The following is a 16,836-nucleotide window of genomic DNA, read 5'->3' as shown; positions in this document are numbered from 1 at the left end:
TACATGGGTTACAGGGCTCAAGACTTGCGCAGATGTGTCCTTGGATGTGTTTTCCCTCAGAGGACAGCTGCTAGGTCAATGAAAGCTTCTAGCCTTCAGTACAACTTCCGCATCTAGGGATGCCTAAAAGATTGTGGTCACAGCTCCTGCTGTCTAGCTTTCCTTAGCATTCAGGGATGCTTGCCATCAGGGTCCAGTGCATTTTGTATTTTTGAGATATGCATTTTTTTTCCCCCAGTACTGCTTCCTTACCTGTAGTTAACTAATTGCTCCACCTCCTCTTTTATTCTCACTGTCATTCCCCTCTGTGAAAACCACTTCAAAGTACTTGCTACTATCTCTTCCGTTCTTTCAATCTCCAAAAGAAGATTTTGCTTTTCATCTTTAACGATGGCTAGAGTAAGCTGGGGTTTTTATTCCTCGGTCTGTATCTCAGGAAATTGTGTTGCTGATGAAGAGTAAGTGACCAGTTATTTCTAATTGCAGGGTATTAGCCTGAAAGCAATTCTGCAGTTTGCTGCTTCTCAGAGAGTGGTGGCATCACCCAGAGTTATCCAGAAACACCTGACCCGCTTAATGTCAGGTAAGTACGGGCATTTACTGGGCAGTTGAACGCGCAGATTTTTCATTTACAACATGAAATGAATACGATATTGAAGCAGTTGTTAGTAACTGTCTTGGTAATAAGTACAGTTGAGGTAAATGAACAGAAATGGAAATTCCCCAAAAAAATTCACGCTCTGATTATGATTTTAACATGACTTCTTACATATCCCCATATTATGCAAGGGTAGGATTGTTTTCACATACATTCTCATTTACATTTGTGTCATTTACAGTGTGTAACACAGATTATGATGCAAACCACCACTGTGGCTTATGTTGAATAAACTTGTTTCATAGAAATAAACTGCTGAATCTAAAATATTGGGGAAGTGTTCGAATGAAATAATGGGGTTGAATTCTGACCAGACAGATGGAATAAAGGTGCCCCTTCTGTCTGAGTCCCATTTGAAATTAATTTTCAGCCAAGTTCCCCAGGCCATAAACAGCTTACAAAAGAAAAAGAAGACTTACATTTATTCAGAACTTTTCATGGACTCAGGCCGTTCCACGGCTCTTTACAGCCAATGAAGCACTTTTGAAGTGTAGTCAGTTGTAATATAAGAAACATTGCAGCCAATTTGCCTAAAGCAAGGTCTCACAAAGATCAATTAGATAATGACCAGATGGTGATCATGGTTGAGGGAGAAATATTTTCCAGGGAGAATGCCCCTATTGCTCATCGAATAGTGCCATGGGATTTTTTACTTCCACTTGAGAGGCTGGATAGGGCCTTGGTTTAATGTCTCATCCGAAAAATTGATGAGACACTCAGTCAACAGTCTTGCGGAGAGATTGATGTCGGCAGCCTGCACTAGCTGTCCCCTGTAGCTTCTGAATGAAAAGTCTCTCTGGTCCAGTAAAGGGTGCTACTCCAAGATTGTGGTTTAGTGTATTAATGAGCATAGTTGAGGGAGCTTTATTGTGCAGCTGGCTGTTGCAGGGTCTTGATGTTGACATCGACAGCTGAAAACATGGAAACATAGAAAATAGGAGCACGAGTAGGTCATTCGGCCCTTCGAGCTTACTCCGCCATTCAATATGATCATGACTGATCCTCTACCTCAACGCAATACTCCTGCTCTCTCCCCATACCCCTTGGCGCCTTTAGTGTTTCGAAATCTATTTCCTTCTCAGATATATTCAGTGATTTGGCCTCCACAGCCTTCTGTGGTAGAGAATTCCACAGGTTCACCACCCCCTGAGTGAAGAAATTTCTCCTCACCTCAGCCCTGAGTGGCTTACCCATATCCTCAGACTGTGACCCCTTGTTCCCTTGCCAGGGGAAACATCCTCCCTGCATCCAGTGTGTCCAGCCCTGTCAGAATTTTATATGTTTCAATGAGACCCCCTTTCATTCTTCCAAACTCCAGTGAATACAGGCCTAGTTGACTCAATCTCTCCTCATACGACAATCCTTCTACTCCAGGAATCTGTCTGGTGAATCTTTGCTGCGCTCCCTCTATGGCAAGTATATCCTTTCTTAGGCAAGGAGACCAAAACTGCGCACATTGCTCCAGGTGTCATCTCACCAAGACCTTGTACAGCTGCAGTAAGACATCCTTGCTCTTATACTCAAATCCTCTTGCAATGAAGGCCAACATACTGGTAGCCTTCCTAAGTGCTTGCTGTACCCGCATGCTTGCTTTCAGTGACTGACAGTCAAGGATTCCCAGGCCCCTTTGTGCATCAATATTCCCCAATCTATCACCATTTAAATAATACACTGCCATTCTGTTTTTCCTACCAAAGTGGATAACTTCACATTTATCCACGTTATACTGTATCTGCCATGTATTTTTCCACTCACTCAACTTATCTAAACGGCCTTGAAGCCTCTTTACATCCTCCTCACCACTCACATTCCTACCTAGTTTTGTGTCATCAGCAAACTTGGAAATATTACATTTGGTTCCCTCATCCAAATCATTGATAGATATATATTGTGAATAGCTGGGACCCAAGCACTGATCCCTGTGATACCCCACTAGTCACCCACTTTGAAAAAGACCCATTTATTCCTACTGTTTCCTTCCTGCTAACCAATTCCCAATCCATGCCAGTATATTACCCCCAATCCCATGTGCTTTAATTTGCACACTAATCTCTAATGTGCGACTTTATCCAAAGCTCTCTGAAAATCCAAATACACCACATCTGCTGGTTACTCCCTTATCTATGGTACTAGTTACTTTCTCAAAAAACTCCAGGTTTGTCAAACATGATTTCCCTTTCATAAATCCATGTTGACTTTGTCTAATCCCATTGATATTTTCGGAGTGTCCTGTTATGATATCCTTGTGTGATCTAATCTTTCTTAGTTTCCTAAGCAGAAATATAAAATCTTTAAAACACTATGAAGTTAATTTAGTAACTGATGCAGCACCTGAATCTCACTCCTCCCATCCAATAACATGTGCACAATGTTGGATTAAAGGCTCGCTGTCTTTAATAACCTGTAGTATGCTAATTAAGCACCTGGAGCTTTCTGTTCATGAGCCTTGGAAGCATCCAGAACAACATTGATGGAAGCCTGTAAGCAGTTTTCAGACATGGCTAAAACACTCTGTAGGTGTCCAACGCAGATTGGGAAAAGGCAAAAAATAACTTTTTTTTTAAACAAAGCATGCTAAACTTGTAGTAATAATGAAAACATTAGAAATAGAAGCAGGAGTAGGCCAATCAGCCCATTGAGCCTGTTCTGCCATTCAGTAAGATCATAGCGATCTAATTGTGGCTTTAACTCCACTTTCCTGCCTGTCCCCCATAACCCTTGACTCCCTTGTCAATCAAAAATCTGCCTAAGTCATGCATTGAATATAGTCAATGACCCAGCCTCTACTGCTCGCTGAGGAAGAGCGTTCCAAACACTAATGACGTTCTGAGAGAAGAAATTTCTTCCCCTCTCCATCTTAAATGGGAGCCCCCTTATTTTTAAACTGTGCCCCATCGTTCTGGATTCTCCTATGAGAGGAAACATCCTCTCAGCATCTACCCTGTCATGCCCCTTCAGAATATTATGTTTCATTAACATCACCTCTCATTCTTCTAAACTCCAAATGAGTATAGGCCCATCCTGCTCACTCTTTACTCAAGACAAGCCCCTCATCCCAGGAATCAGCCTAGTGAGCCTTCTCTGAACTGCTTCCATTGCAAGTATGTTTCTCCTTAAGTAAGGTGACCAAAACAATGCACAGTACTCTAGTCGTCTCACTAATGCCCCGTACGGCTGTGGCAAGACTTACATACCTTTATATTCTATCTTCCTTGTAATAAAGGCCAAACATTCCATTTGCCTTCTAATTACTTGCTGTATCTACATGCTGACCTTGTGATTCTTGTACAAGGGCACCCAGATCCCTCTGTACTGTAGCATTCTGCAGTCTCTCTCTCAAACAATATTCTGCCTTTCTATTCTTCCTGCCAAAGAAGTGGGCAACCTCAAATTTTCCTACATTATACTCCATCTGCCAATTTTTTGCCTACTCACTGAACTTCTTTATCCCTTTGCAGACTTTCTGCATCCACCTCACAACTTGCTTTCCTACCTTTCTTTGTATCATCAGCAAATTTGGCTACAATACAGTCGGTCCCTTCATCTGGGTTATTAATATAGATTGTAAGTAGTTGTGAGGCCCCAGCACAGATACCTGTGCCACTCCAGTTTGTTTGCCATCCTGAAAATGATCCATATATCTTGATTCTGTTACCTGTTAGTTAGACAGTCCCCTGTCCATGCTAAAAGATCACTCCTAACACCATAAGCTCTTAGCTTGTGTAATAATCTTTTATTTGGCACTTTATCAAATGCCTTTTTGAAATCCAAATACCCTACCTCTACTGGTTCCCCATTGTCCATCCTGCTAGTAACAGCATTAAACAACTCTAACAAATTTGTCAAGCACTATTTCCCTTTCACAAAACCATGCTTGGTTGTATTATGATTTTCTAAATTTCCTGCTACTATCTCTTTAATGGATTACAGCATTTTCGCAATGACAGACGTTAGGCTAGCTAGCCTATAGTTTTCTGCTTTCTGTCTCCTTCCTTTCTTGAGCAGCAGTGTTGCATTTATGGTTTTCCAGTCTTCTGGGACTTTTCCAGAATCTAGGGAATTTTGGAAGATTTAGAACAAAGAACAAAGAAACGTACAGCACAGGAACAGGCCCTTTGGCCCTCCAAGCCTGCGCCGATCATATTGCTTGTCAAACTAAATCATTTTGCACTTCCGGGGTCCATATCCCTCTATTCCCATCCTATTCATGTATTTGTCAAGCTGCCTCTTAAACACCACTTTCGTACCTGCTTCCACCACCTCCTCTGGCAGCGAATTCCAGACACTCACTACCCTCTATGTAAAAAAACTTGCCCCGCACATCTCCTCTAAAGTTTTCTCCTCTCACCTTAAATCTATGTCCCCTAGAAATTGACTCTTCCACCCTGGGAAAAAGCTTCTGACTATCTACTCTGTCCATGCCACTTGTAATTTTGTAAACTTCTATCAAGTCGCCCCTCAATCTCTGTCACTCTAGTGAGAACAATCCGAGTTTCTCCAACCTCTCCTCATAACTAATAACCTCCAGACCAGGAAGCATCCTGGTAAACCTCCTCTGCGCCCTCTCCAATGCCTCCATATCCTTCTGGTAATGTAGCGATCAGAATTGCACGCAATATTCCAAGTGTGGCCTAACCAAGGTTCTATACAGCTGCAGCATTGACTTCCCAGCTTTTATACTCAATTCCCCTGCCATATGCCTTCCTGACTACCTTATCCACCTGTGTTGCCACTTTCAGTGAGCTGTGGACCTGTACATCCAGATCCCTTTGCCCGTCGATGCACTTAAGGGTTCTGCCATTTACTGTATAATTCCTACCTGTATTAGATCTTCCAAAATGCATTACCTTGCATTTGTCCGGATTAAACTCCATCTGCCATTTCTCCGCCCAAGTCTCCAACCGATCTATATCCCATTGTATCCTTTGACAATCCTCTTCACTATCTGCAACTCCTCCAACCTTAGTGTCGTCTGCATACTTACTAATTAGCCCAGTTACATTTTCCTCCAAATCATTTACGTATACTACAAACAGCAAAGGTCCCAGCACTGATACCTGCGGAACACCACTAGTCACAGCTCTCCATTCAGAAAAGCACCCTTCCACTGCTACCCTCTGTCTTCTATGACCAAGCCAATTCTGTATCCATCTTGCCAGCTTACCTTTGATCCCGTGCAACTTTACCTTCTGTACCAGTCTGCCATGAGGGACCTTGTCAAAGGCCTTACTGAAATCCATGTAGATAACATCCACTGCCCTTCCATCGTCGATCATCTTTGTCACTTCCTCGAAAAACTCAATCAAGTTAGTGAGACACAAACTCCCCTTCACAAAACCATGCTGCCTCTCACTAATACACCCATTTGCTTCCAAATGGTAGTAAATCCTGTCACGAAGAATCTTCTCCAATAATTTCCCTACCACTGACGTAAGGCTCACCGGCCTGTAATTTCCTGGATTATCCCTGCTACCCTTCTTAAACAATGGAACAACATTGGCCATTCTCCAGTCCTCTGGGACCTCACCCGTAGCCAGTGAGGATACAAAGATTTCTGTCAAGGCCCCAGCAATCTCCTCCCTTGCCTCCCTCAGTACTCTGGGGTAGATCCCATCTGGCCCTGGGGACTTATCCACCTTAATATTCTTCAAGACGCCTAACACCTCCCGTTTTTTGATTACAACCAATGCATCCACTATATTTGCAAACGTTTCTTTTAAGATCTTAGGATGGAGGCCTACAGGTTCAGGGGACTTGTCAGCCTTAAGTTCCATTAGTTTACCTAGAACTTTTCCTCTAGTGATAGTGATTGGTTTAAGTCCCTCCCCCTTTTGTCTCTTGATTTCCTACTATTCTTGGGATGTTTATTGTGGCTTCTAATGTGATGCTTTTGTGTTTTCTACCATGAAGATGGATACAAAATGTGTATTGAAAGTCTCTGCTGTTTCCTCATTTCCCATTATTAATTCTCCAGCTTCACGCTCTAAGGAACCAACGCTCACTTTAGCTACTCATTTCAGTTTATATACTTGCAGAAGCTTTTACTGTCTGTTCTATATTACATGTTAGTTTTCTCTCATACTCCAATTTCTCCCTTTTTTTTTGTCATCCTTTGCTGGTTTCTAAAACTTTCCGAATCTTCTGGCCTATCACTAATCTTTGCAGCATTGTACCCCTCTCAATTTCATGCCACCTTTAACTTCCTTAGTTAGCCATGGATGGTGCATCCTTCTGGTAGTCTGTCTTCCTCAATGGAATTTGTTGAGAGCTATGAAATATCTCCGTAAATTACTTCTCTACCATCTTCCCATTTAACCTATTTACCCAGTCCACTTGAGCCAACTTTGTCCTCAACCCTTGTAATTGCTTTTGCTTAAGACGCTAGTTATGGACCCACATCTCTCACACTCAAACTGAATGTGAAATTCCATCATGTTATGATCACTCTTGCCTAGAGTATCCTTTGCTATGAGGTCTTTAATATCAAAGTGATGTGGATGAGAGAGCCTATTTGATTCAATATGGTTTGTTCATTCAGAAAAATTCCCTCAAAACAGAACCCAACAGTTCTGAAGGAATTCCAGGACTGTCACATCGGCTGCTATGCCTAGAAGTTCGTAAAAGAGGTTCCTGAAAGGAACCCAAAATCTTCCTTGTGAGCTTGTACTCCCTTACCCTACTTTTGTGGTTAAGTGTCCTATATGATTCACTATTTTATATACCTCCCTAAAATCCATTCTTAACTGTTCTTCTTAGAAGGCTGAAAAGCCTGTATTTTCCATCTTTGCCGATTACTCAGTTCTTCTCATGTCAGCAAGGCCTCAGTTGGTGCCGTTGGGTCAGAGGTTGACAATTCAAACCCCAATTTAGGATTTGAGCATATAATCTAGACTGAAACGTGTCATTCTGAGGGAGTGCTGAATTGTCAGAGATGCTGGATGAGACATTAAATCTACCAGATCCCATGACACTGTTGTAGAGGAGTGGGTTGTCTTAGAGTTCTGGTCAGCAATCCTCCTTCAATGAGTACCCCAGTAGCAGTTTAACTCACCATTTATGTTGTTCCTGTTTTAAGAGACCTTGTGTGCAAATTAGTTGTGTTGTTCAATCAACATAACAGCAGCAACTCCATTGCTGAAGTAATTTATTGAATATTAAGTTGTCTGAGGTGTTTTTAGGATGTGGTATGGTGCTATATAAAAGCAACAACATCAACAACAACTTAGATTTATATGGCTCATTTAACATAGTAAAACATCCCAAGGTGCTTAACAAGAGCAATATCAGTAAAACTATTTTTGACATTGAGCCCCAGATGGAGCAATCAGGAGAGATGACCAAATACTTGATCAAAGGGAAAGAACACGTTAAAGAAGGAGAGAAGGGTAGAGAGGCAGAGTGGTTTCAGGAGCAAATTCTGGATCTTAGAGCTCAGGTAGTTGAAAGCACGGCCACCAATGGTGGAGCAATTAAGTAAGCAATGTGTCAGAGGCCAAAATTGGAGGGGCGCAGAGATTTCAAAGCCTCGTAGGATGGAGGAAGCTACAGAGATAGGGAAGGTCAAAGCCATCGTGGGATTTGAAATCTAGGATGAGAATTTTAAAATGAACACCTTGTCAGATGGGGAGCCAGTGAAGGTCAACAAAATGGGGGTAATGGGTGAATGAAATTTGGAGGGAGTTAAGGTATTGGCAGCAGTGGCTAGGATAGCATTGTAGAGCATTCAAGTGTAGAGGTGACAAAGGCATTGAAAAGGGTTTCAAAAGCAGATGAACTGAGTAAGGGGCAAAGTTGTTGCGCAGTGTTGTAGTAGTGGAAGTAGGCAGTTCAGGTGATAGTGCGGGTATGTAGCCAGAAACTCATCTCTGGGTCAAACACAACACTGAGGTTGCAAACAGTTTTGCTCAGCTTAAGACAGTTACCAGAGATGGAAATGGTGGACAGGGAGAAGAGTTAAAGTCTTCAGCCTTCCCAATATTTAGTTGTAGGAAATTCCTGCTCCAATACTGGATGTTGGACAAGCTGTGTAACAAATAGGAGACAGTGGAGGGGTCAAGAATGGTGGTAGTGAAAGAGAAAGATGGGTGTGGAATTTGATGTGTTTTCAAATGATATCACCATGGGAGTAGCACATAAGTATATAGTAATTAGGTGCAGGAGTAGGCCATTCAGCCCCTTGAGCCTGCTCTGTCAATCAATAATATCATGCCTGACCTGGTTGTGGCCTCAACTCCACATTCTGCCTACCACCAATAACTTCTGACTCCCTTGGTAGTCAAGAATCTATCTACCTCTGCCTTAAAAATATTCAATGATCCTGCCTCCACCACTCTCTGGGGAAGAGTGTTCCAAAGACTCATGGCCCTCAGAGAAAAAAATCTCTTAAGAAATGTTTGGCAATTTTCTATTTTGGAAAGACGGACAATTTTAATCAGCTATTCTGAGATACTTAGCAGGACAAAGACAGATTTTGCCCTGTACTAGAGATGTGCTCAATTTTGTGTAGATGTGAAATAGAAAGAATAATAGGAAGTTATATTAATTTATATTTTTATTTTATATGTAATGTAGTAAAATTCATATTAATAAAAATAATAAGAAATGTAAAAGAGAGCTCTTTATTTCTATGACCGTAGATATCTGCTTCATGGCTGTTCTCCCTTTAGTAGAAAATCGATTTCTTCACACCTTTTTTGTGACAATATATATCCAAGTTAGATACATAATGCCTTGCCTTTGTTGAAACCTGACTCTGTTAAAATCATGCATGATGTCAGCTGAGCATCAAACTAGATCAAATCGTGTCCTCCAATTCCCATGGTATCTTATGCGATTCAGAAGTAGAAAGAGGAATTAGTAAGTGAATATTGTAATTTGTAGTAACATTTGGCCATCCATATAAATGTGGATTTGTGTCTGTATTCATACTCCCGCTGCTGAAACATGTTATTTTGGTACAGAATGTTTTCAGTTTTGCTGAACTTTGATCATTCAAGTTATTGTATTGAAAGGAACTCAAAACATTTCAGCTAAGCTAGTTCGACATCTGATAATCAACCATTCACTTCAGTCAACGAAAGTATTTTTTACATTGAACTCTCCACTCCATCCCCACCCCCTTTCCGAACCCCCTTTTTCCAATAATTTATAATTTTTTAAAAATATATTTTTCTTTTTCTTTTCCCACCTATTTTTAAATTTATTTCGATCTATTGTTTTATCTCCACCTTTTAGCCTATTTCGATCCACCCCACCCCCCACTAGGGCCATCTGCCAGTGCTTGTCCTGCTTGCTACCCTTAATGTCCCCATTAGCACATTCCTTAGATAATATCACCACCGTCAACACCCCTTTGTCCTTTTGTCTATGACATCTTTGGCAATCTCTTCTTTGCCTCCACCTATCACTGGCCCTCTATCCAGCTCTACCTGTCCCACCCCCTCCACCAGCTTATATTTCACCTAATTTCTCTATTTCCTTAGTTCTGATGAAGAGTCATACGGACTCGAAATGTCAACTGTGTTCCTCTCCGTAGATGCTGTCAGACCTGCTGAGTTTTTCCACCTATTTTTGTTTTTGTATTTTTTACATTATATGATTTTGTTTTGCTTTCTAGTTTTTGTGCCCCACATGGATGTTGAAGACTCTTGGTCAATTCTGGATATTGACTTCTTCCACCTCTTGGTATGTTTATGGGCCTTTATTCTTTGTGGTATATGAGAAGATTATTTAATCTAATAGTTTCTCCTATTGTAATATCATGGTTGTACTATGGATTTCCTGATTCCAAGCCATTGTCAGGAAGCACTTCTTCACATGTTGTAGTGGCAATTCTTATCCGAAAAAGCTGTTGAGCCTGGGGGTGAATTGAAAGTTTCAAGGCTGAGATTGATAGATTTTTGTTAGGCAAGAGTTCAAGGATAAGGAGCAAAAGCAGGTAACTTGATCTACCTCAATGGCAGAACACTGGCTTGAGGGGTTGATTAGCCTCCTGTTCCTATATGTTACAGTTGGAGATTTGGGCTTTTAAGAGAGTTTCTTTAAATAGATGGCATCTTCTGGGAACTGAAGTATCCAAACATGTCTGAAGCACAACCAGAATTAACTTTTTTTTATTCGTTCATGGGACATGGCTAGCCCAGCATTTTTATTGCCCATCCCTAATTGCCCTTAGAAGATGGTGGTGAGCTGCCGCCTTGAACCGCTGCAGTCCGTATGGTGTAGGTATACCCATAGGGCTGTTCGGAAGGAAGTTCCAGAATTTTGACCCAGGAACGGCAATATATTTCCAAGTCAGGATGGTGTGTGACTTGAGGGGAGCTTGCAGGTGATGGTGTTCCCATGCATCTGCTGCCCTTGACCTTCTAGGTGGTAAAGGTTGTGGGTGTGGATTGTGCTGTCGAAGAAGCCTTGGTAAGTTGCTGCAGCGCATCTTGTAGATGGTACACACTGCTGCCATTGTGCATCAGTAGTGGATGTTGATGGATGAGGTTCCAATCAAGCAGTCTGCTTTGTCCTGGATGGGACTGTTGTTGGAGCTGAACTTACCCAGGCAAGTGGAGAGTATTCCATTATATTCCTGACTTGTGCCTTGTAGATGGTGAACAGGTGACCCACTCTTGCAGCCACAGTATTTATATGGCTGGCCCAGTTTCAGTTTCTGGTCAATGGTAACCCCCAAGATGTTGATAGTGGGGGATTCAGCGATGGTAATGCCATTGAATGTCATGGGGAGGTAGTTGGATTCTCTCTTGTTGGAAATTGTCATTGCCTGACATTTGTGTGGTGTGAATATTTCTTGCCAATTATTAGCCCAAACTGAAATGTTGTCCAGGCCTTGCTGCATATGGGCACGGACTGCTTCAGTATCTGAGGAGTTATGAATGGTGCTGACTCTTTATTTGTCATATCAGCTACCAGTGATCCTGTGGGTTGTGCAGCATGTTCTTTGGAAAGTAGTAAATGCCACATGGTCAGATCAATGTTTATTGGCCAAAACTTGTGCCAGATTTAGAAGTTACAACTTCTAAATGATGACACAGTAATGATACAACAAGGTGAGAAGCGACGAGCACTTACCTAAGCTAACCATAGTTTAAACAATCAGAAGATCAAATCCATCTACAATTCTAGAACCTGCTTTTTAGTTTGTTACATGACGAGAGTTTTAGATAAAGTAGATTTTGACGAACCTTCACGAAGTGTCAATGTTTGTACCTGTTTTATCCAGCCCATATGTCAGCTCACAACTGATCTAGAGTTCAACTATTGCAGCAATCTTCTTGCCTTCCTCTGTAGTCCCTGGAAATGGAGGATGACTTGCTTTCACTCCGGTTCGATGGCTGATACGTCAAGAGCTGATTGCGTTAGCCTGCGCTTCCAGATTACTAGTCCAATGACATCACAACTACGCCATCGTCTCCCCTGGCCTGCTGTAATTTGTCCAAATCTTCAAAACGTATAAGAGCGCAGGAAATACAAGTGCAGGGATCACTGCTGCCCAGTAAGCTGTGACTTTAGTTTTTGGTTTGATATCCTGGTCCTCAAATAATCTTTTTCTTGGTCAGCCGAAGGCTAAGCTGGCACATTGGAAGCTATGATGAATTTCATCATCTTGTGCCTGCCTTGATAGAGAGAACGTTTCCAAGATACGGATATTGGTCCACATTTTTCAGGATCACACCATTGATCTTAATCACAGGGGGTGGGTTGGGGGAGCATGGTGCACGGGGTAGGGGGGTGCTGGTATCATGCTGTGGGAGCTGGTTGAAAGTGGACCTTAGTTTTCTGGGTGTTTAGTAAAAGGCCCATTTTCTCATGTTTCAGAGGAGGAGTCAACAGTAACTTGGAGCTCAGTTTCTGAGTGAGTGCACACACAAGCATCATTTACGTACTGAAGCTCAATGACTGAGGTTAGAGTTGATTTGGTTTTGGATTGAAGGCGGCGTAGGTTGAACAGTTTCCCGTCTATTCTGTAGATTATCTCCACACCTGTGGGTAATTCAATGCAGCAGTGATTTATAACAAAGGCCAGTCTTTCATCTCAAGTGTGGAAGAGGAAAGCTGTGTTGATTATTCAAGCATTATAAGTAATAAATGAATTAATTTTCCCCAGTCTGAAGACTTGCCCTTTCTACCAACTAATCTTTGACCTAATTCATTTAGGAACACATGCAGTAGGCCCATGAAAGGACGTCATATAATTCTCATTGAATAGGTGGGTGCATAGTTGCATCTATGAGCCTCCCTTTCTCCTCCGCTCGCAAAACCCTGGCCACAAAGACATATGGATTTCTTTAAAGATGTAGGTGACTGAAGTCCAGTTGTAAATTGCATTTGCCACACTGATTTGTGTGATTGATGATGAGTTTGTTTTTTGCAGGTTGAATTGCTGTTTAATTCTTCAGTATTGTTGCAACTAATTTGTTTTTCAGGTAAGCCTAGTCCTAGCATTTCCTTCATTGTACTGGGAAGAGACTGTGGAACTACAACCCTCAGATATCAGCTGTGCGTTCAACAACCTCTACCTCTTCCACCTGGTTACCATGGCACATATTGTGCAGATACTTTTTACCTCAACAACAGGTGAGCACTATAAGACTGGTAGCAATGAAATATACTATACTTTTTTTGCATTCACAAAATTGGAAGTATTATAATAAAGAATCACCTCTACGTCTATACTCTTCATCGTTTACATCTAACAATTACACGGCAGTGAGGGGGAGGCAATGGTGACACGGCAGTGAGGGGGGCAACGGTGACATGGCAGTGAGGAGGGAAACGGTGACACAGCAGTGGGGGGGGGCAACGGTGACATGGCAGTGAGGGGGGTGCAACGGTGACATGGCAGTGAGGGGGGTACAACGGTGACATGGCAGTGAGGGGGGGCAACGGTGACATGGCAGTGAGGGGGGCAACGGTGACACGGCAGTGAGGAGGGAAACGGTGACACGGCAGTGAGGAGGGAAACGGTGACACGGCAGTGAGGAGGGAAACGGTGACACGGCAGTGAGGAGGGAAACGGTGACACGGCAGTGAGGAGGGAAACGGTGACACGGCAGTGAGGAGGGAAACGGTGACACGGCAGTGAGGAGGGAAACGGTGACTCGGCAGTGAGGAGGGAAACGGTGACACGGCAGTGAGGAGGGAAACGGTGACACGGCAGTGAGGAGGGAAACGGTGACACGGCAGTGAGGAGGGAAACGGTGACACGGCAGTGAGGGGGGCAACGGTGACACGGCAGTGAGTGGGGGGCAACGGTGACACGGCAGTGAAGGGGGGCAACGGTGACACGGCAGTGAGGGGGGGCAACGGTGACACGGCAGTGAGGAGGGAAACGGTGACACGGCAGTAATGGGGGCAACGGTGACACGGCAGTGAGGGGGGCAACGGTGACACGGCAGTGAGGGGGGGCAACGGTGACACGGCAGTGAGGGGGCAACGGTGACACGGCAGTGAGGGGGGCAACGGTGACACGGCAGTGAGGGGGAAAGAAATGCTAAATGAAGTAGCAAATGAGGCCATATGGGTTGAGCTTAGAAAGAAAAAAGGGGCAGCCACATTGTTAGGATTGTACTGTAGAGCCCCAAATAATGGAAGGGAGTTGGAAGAGCAAATATATAGGCAAATGTCTGAGTGAAAGAACAATAGGGCAGTAATAGTTGAAGACTGCAAGTACCCTAATATCAACGAGGATATGAGCAGTGTGAAGGGCACAGAGGGCACAACATTCTTCAACTATATTCAAGAGAGCTTTTTCAGCCAGCACATAACAAGCCCAAGAGGAGGGGGCACAATTCTAAATTTAGTCTTAAGAAGTGAAGCTGGGCAAGTGGATGAAATAGCAGTGGGGGACCATTTTGGAGATGGTGACCAAATGCAGTTAGATTTAGCATCATTATGGAAAAGGACAAAGATAAAACAGAACTAAAAGTTCTAAATTGGGGAAGACAAATTTTACAAAACTGTACTGGTGAAAGTGGACTGGATGCAGCTATTAGAAAGGAAAACTGTGTCAAATCAGTGGGAGGTATTCAAAAGCGAGATACGACAGGCACAATGTAGACATTCCCCCAAAAAAAAAGGGTGGTACTGCCAAACCTAGAGTCCCCGATTATCCAGAAGCATACAGGGTAAGATGAAGCAGAAAAGAAAGTTTATGAATGTCACAAAAAGGTTAATACTGAAGAAAGCCTAAAGGAGTATAGAAAGTACAGGGGTGAAGTAAAAAAGGAAATGAGGAAAGCAAAGAGCAGATAAGAAAAAATATTGACAAGTAAAATCAAAGAGAACCCAAAGATGTTTTACCAGTGCAATAAGAGCAAGAGAATAAGTAAGGAATGGGTAGGGCCTATCAGAGATGTACATGGTAACTTGTGCTTTGATGCTGAAGGTGTGGGCAGGGTTCTCAATGAGTACTTTGCCTCTGTCTTCACTAAGGAGAGGAATGATGCAGACATTTTAGCTAAGGAAGAGGAGTGTGAAATATTAGAGACAATAAGCAGAATGAAAGAGGAAGTACTGAGGGACTGGATCCTTGAATGTGTGTAAATCACCAGGACCAGATGGATTGTATCCCAGGTCGTTAAAGGAAGTCAGGGATGAAACAGTGGATGTTCTGACGATTATTTCCCAAGCCTCACTTGGATACAGGTGAGGTACTACCAGAGGATTAAGTGGTCTGTGAACATTGTGGCATTCTGAGAGACAGAAACTGTCACTTAGAAAAGGATTGATCAGGGATAGTCAGATTGGTTTTGTTAGGGGAAGATCGTGTCTTACTTCTTCAAAAAATTTGATTAGGTTAGTAACAAGGAGGATTGATGAGGGTAGTGCAGTGGATGTTGTCTACATGGATTTTAGTAAGGCATTTGACAAGATCCCACATGATAGACTGGTCAGAAAAGTGAGATCGCATGGGATACAGGGGAAGGTGAAGAGTTGGATCCAAAGTTGACTTAGCGACAGGCAACAAAGGGTAATGGTGGATGGATGTTTTTGCGAATGGAAAGCGTTTTCCAGTGGTGTTTGTTGTATAAATTAATGATTTGGACTTAAATGTGGGAGGCATGATTAGGAACTTTGCTGAGCAGTCAATTACCAGGGGCCGTACATTTAAGGTGATTGGTGGAAGGATTAGAGGAGACATGAGGAAAACGTTTTTCACCCAGAGGGTGGTGGGTGTTTGGAATTCACTGCCTAAATTGGTGGTTGAGGTTGAAACGCTCAACTCATTTAAAAGGTACCTTGCAAGGCTACGGACCAGGTGCTGGAAAGTGGGATTAAAAATGAGCGGCTAGTTTCTTTTTTCCTCTTCTTGGCCGGTGCAGACATGGGCTGATTGGCCTCTTTCTGCGCCATATTTTTTCTAGTTCTCTGGTTTCTATCCCCCTTGCCAATACAAAATGTTGCAGGACTATGGAGAAAGAGCAACTGGCACAGAAAAGATGGGCCGAATGGCCTTCTGTGCAGCGCGATGCAATGAAAGAGTTCCTCTGACTTCCAAGAAATAGTAAGTTGAGTTTAAGGAGCATTTGAGAAAAAGCTGAAATCTCATTTCCTGTGAACCTTTTCACAGTTGTCTCTCAGTTTGCTTCCTAAGAACAAAAGTTGAAGCTGGGCAATGTCTGATATTTTCCAGGTCTCAGCTGGTCTGTTCTGAGTATAGTAGCAAACATTAATATTCATATTTTGAAGCACTGTAATTTTTATAAGTACCATGTGTTTGGTGCCTAATGAAAAGAAAAGTCTTGATAATTGTACCATTGGATTCCAGGAACAAAACAAGAGTTTATGGTTTTTTGATTAACAGTTAGTGTTGTGGTTGTGGGCAGTATTGGAATTTTCTTTGCTCATCTACTTTGCCAAGTGATTGTAAAAGATCCCATACAGTGTTTGAAGTGAAGGGTCTTGCCCCAGTGTCAAGGCCAAATTTCCTTTCCCACCTGGCACCACCAAAAAACAGATATACCTTGTTGCTTGGTAGCTAGTCTACAGACTGGGGAAAGTAACTTAACTAGTGTTATATTTGAGCATGTAGCATTTTGAAAAACTCTAAAAGAAGTCCTGTGACATTTGTTGACCTGACACACCTGGTAGCTGTTTGAGACTCAAAGTACATGCCTGTTTTTTATGTATGCAATATTAACAGCTGGCGGATGCTAGTGCAAACCTAT

The 16,836-nt window shown here is 42.6% G+C and overlaps 1 protein-coding gene across 3 annotated transcripts in view; it reads left to right on the top strand.

The window, feature by feature from the left end:
* ubr1 (ubiquitin protein ligase E3 component n-recognin 1) overlaps positions 1 to 16,836 on the top strand; it is a 180,988-nt gene that overhangs the window by 135,490 nt on the left and 28,662 nt on the right. For all 3 annotated transcript variants that reach the window (XM_078562935.1, XM_078562936.1, XM_078562938.1), the window contains 3 exons: positions 487 to 583; positions 10,275 to 10,342; positions 13,093 to 13,243. In XM_078562935.1, the coding sequence (XP_078419061.1) occupies positions 487 to 583; positions 10,275 to 10,342; positions 13,093 to 13,243 (316 nt within the window). The remainder of the gene's footprint in view (positions 1 to 486; positions 584 to 10,274; positions 10,343 to 13,092; positions 13,244 to 16,836) is intronic.

The sequence above is a fragment of the Cetorhinus maximus genome, chromosome 18 (assembly GCF_964194155.1).
Source record: "Cetorhinus maximus chromosome 18, sCetMax3.hap1.1, whole genome shotgun sequence".
Classification (NCBI taxonomy): Eukaryota; Metazoa; Chordata; class Chondrichthyes; order Lamniformes; family Cetorhinidae; genus Cetorhinus; species Cetorhinus maximus.
The sequence above is the reverse complement of the archived record's forward strand: the minus strand, read 5'-3'. Positions and strand labels throughout refer to the sequence as shown.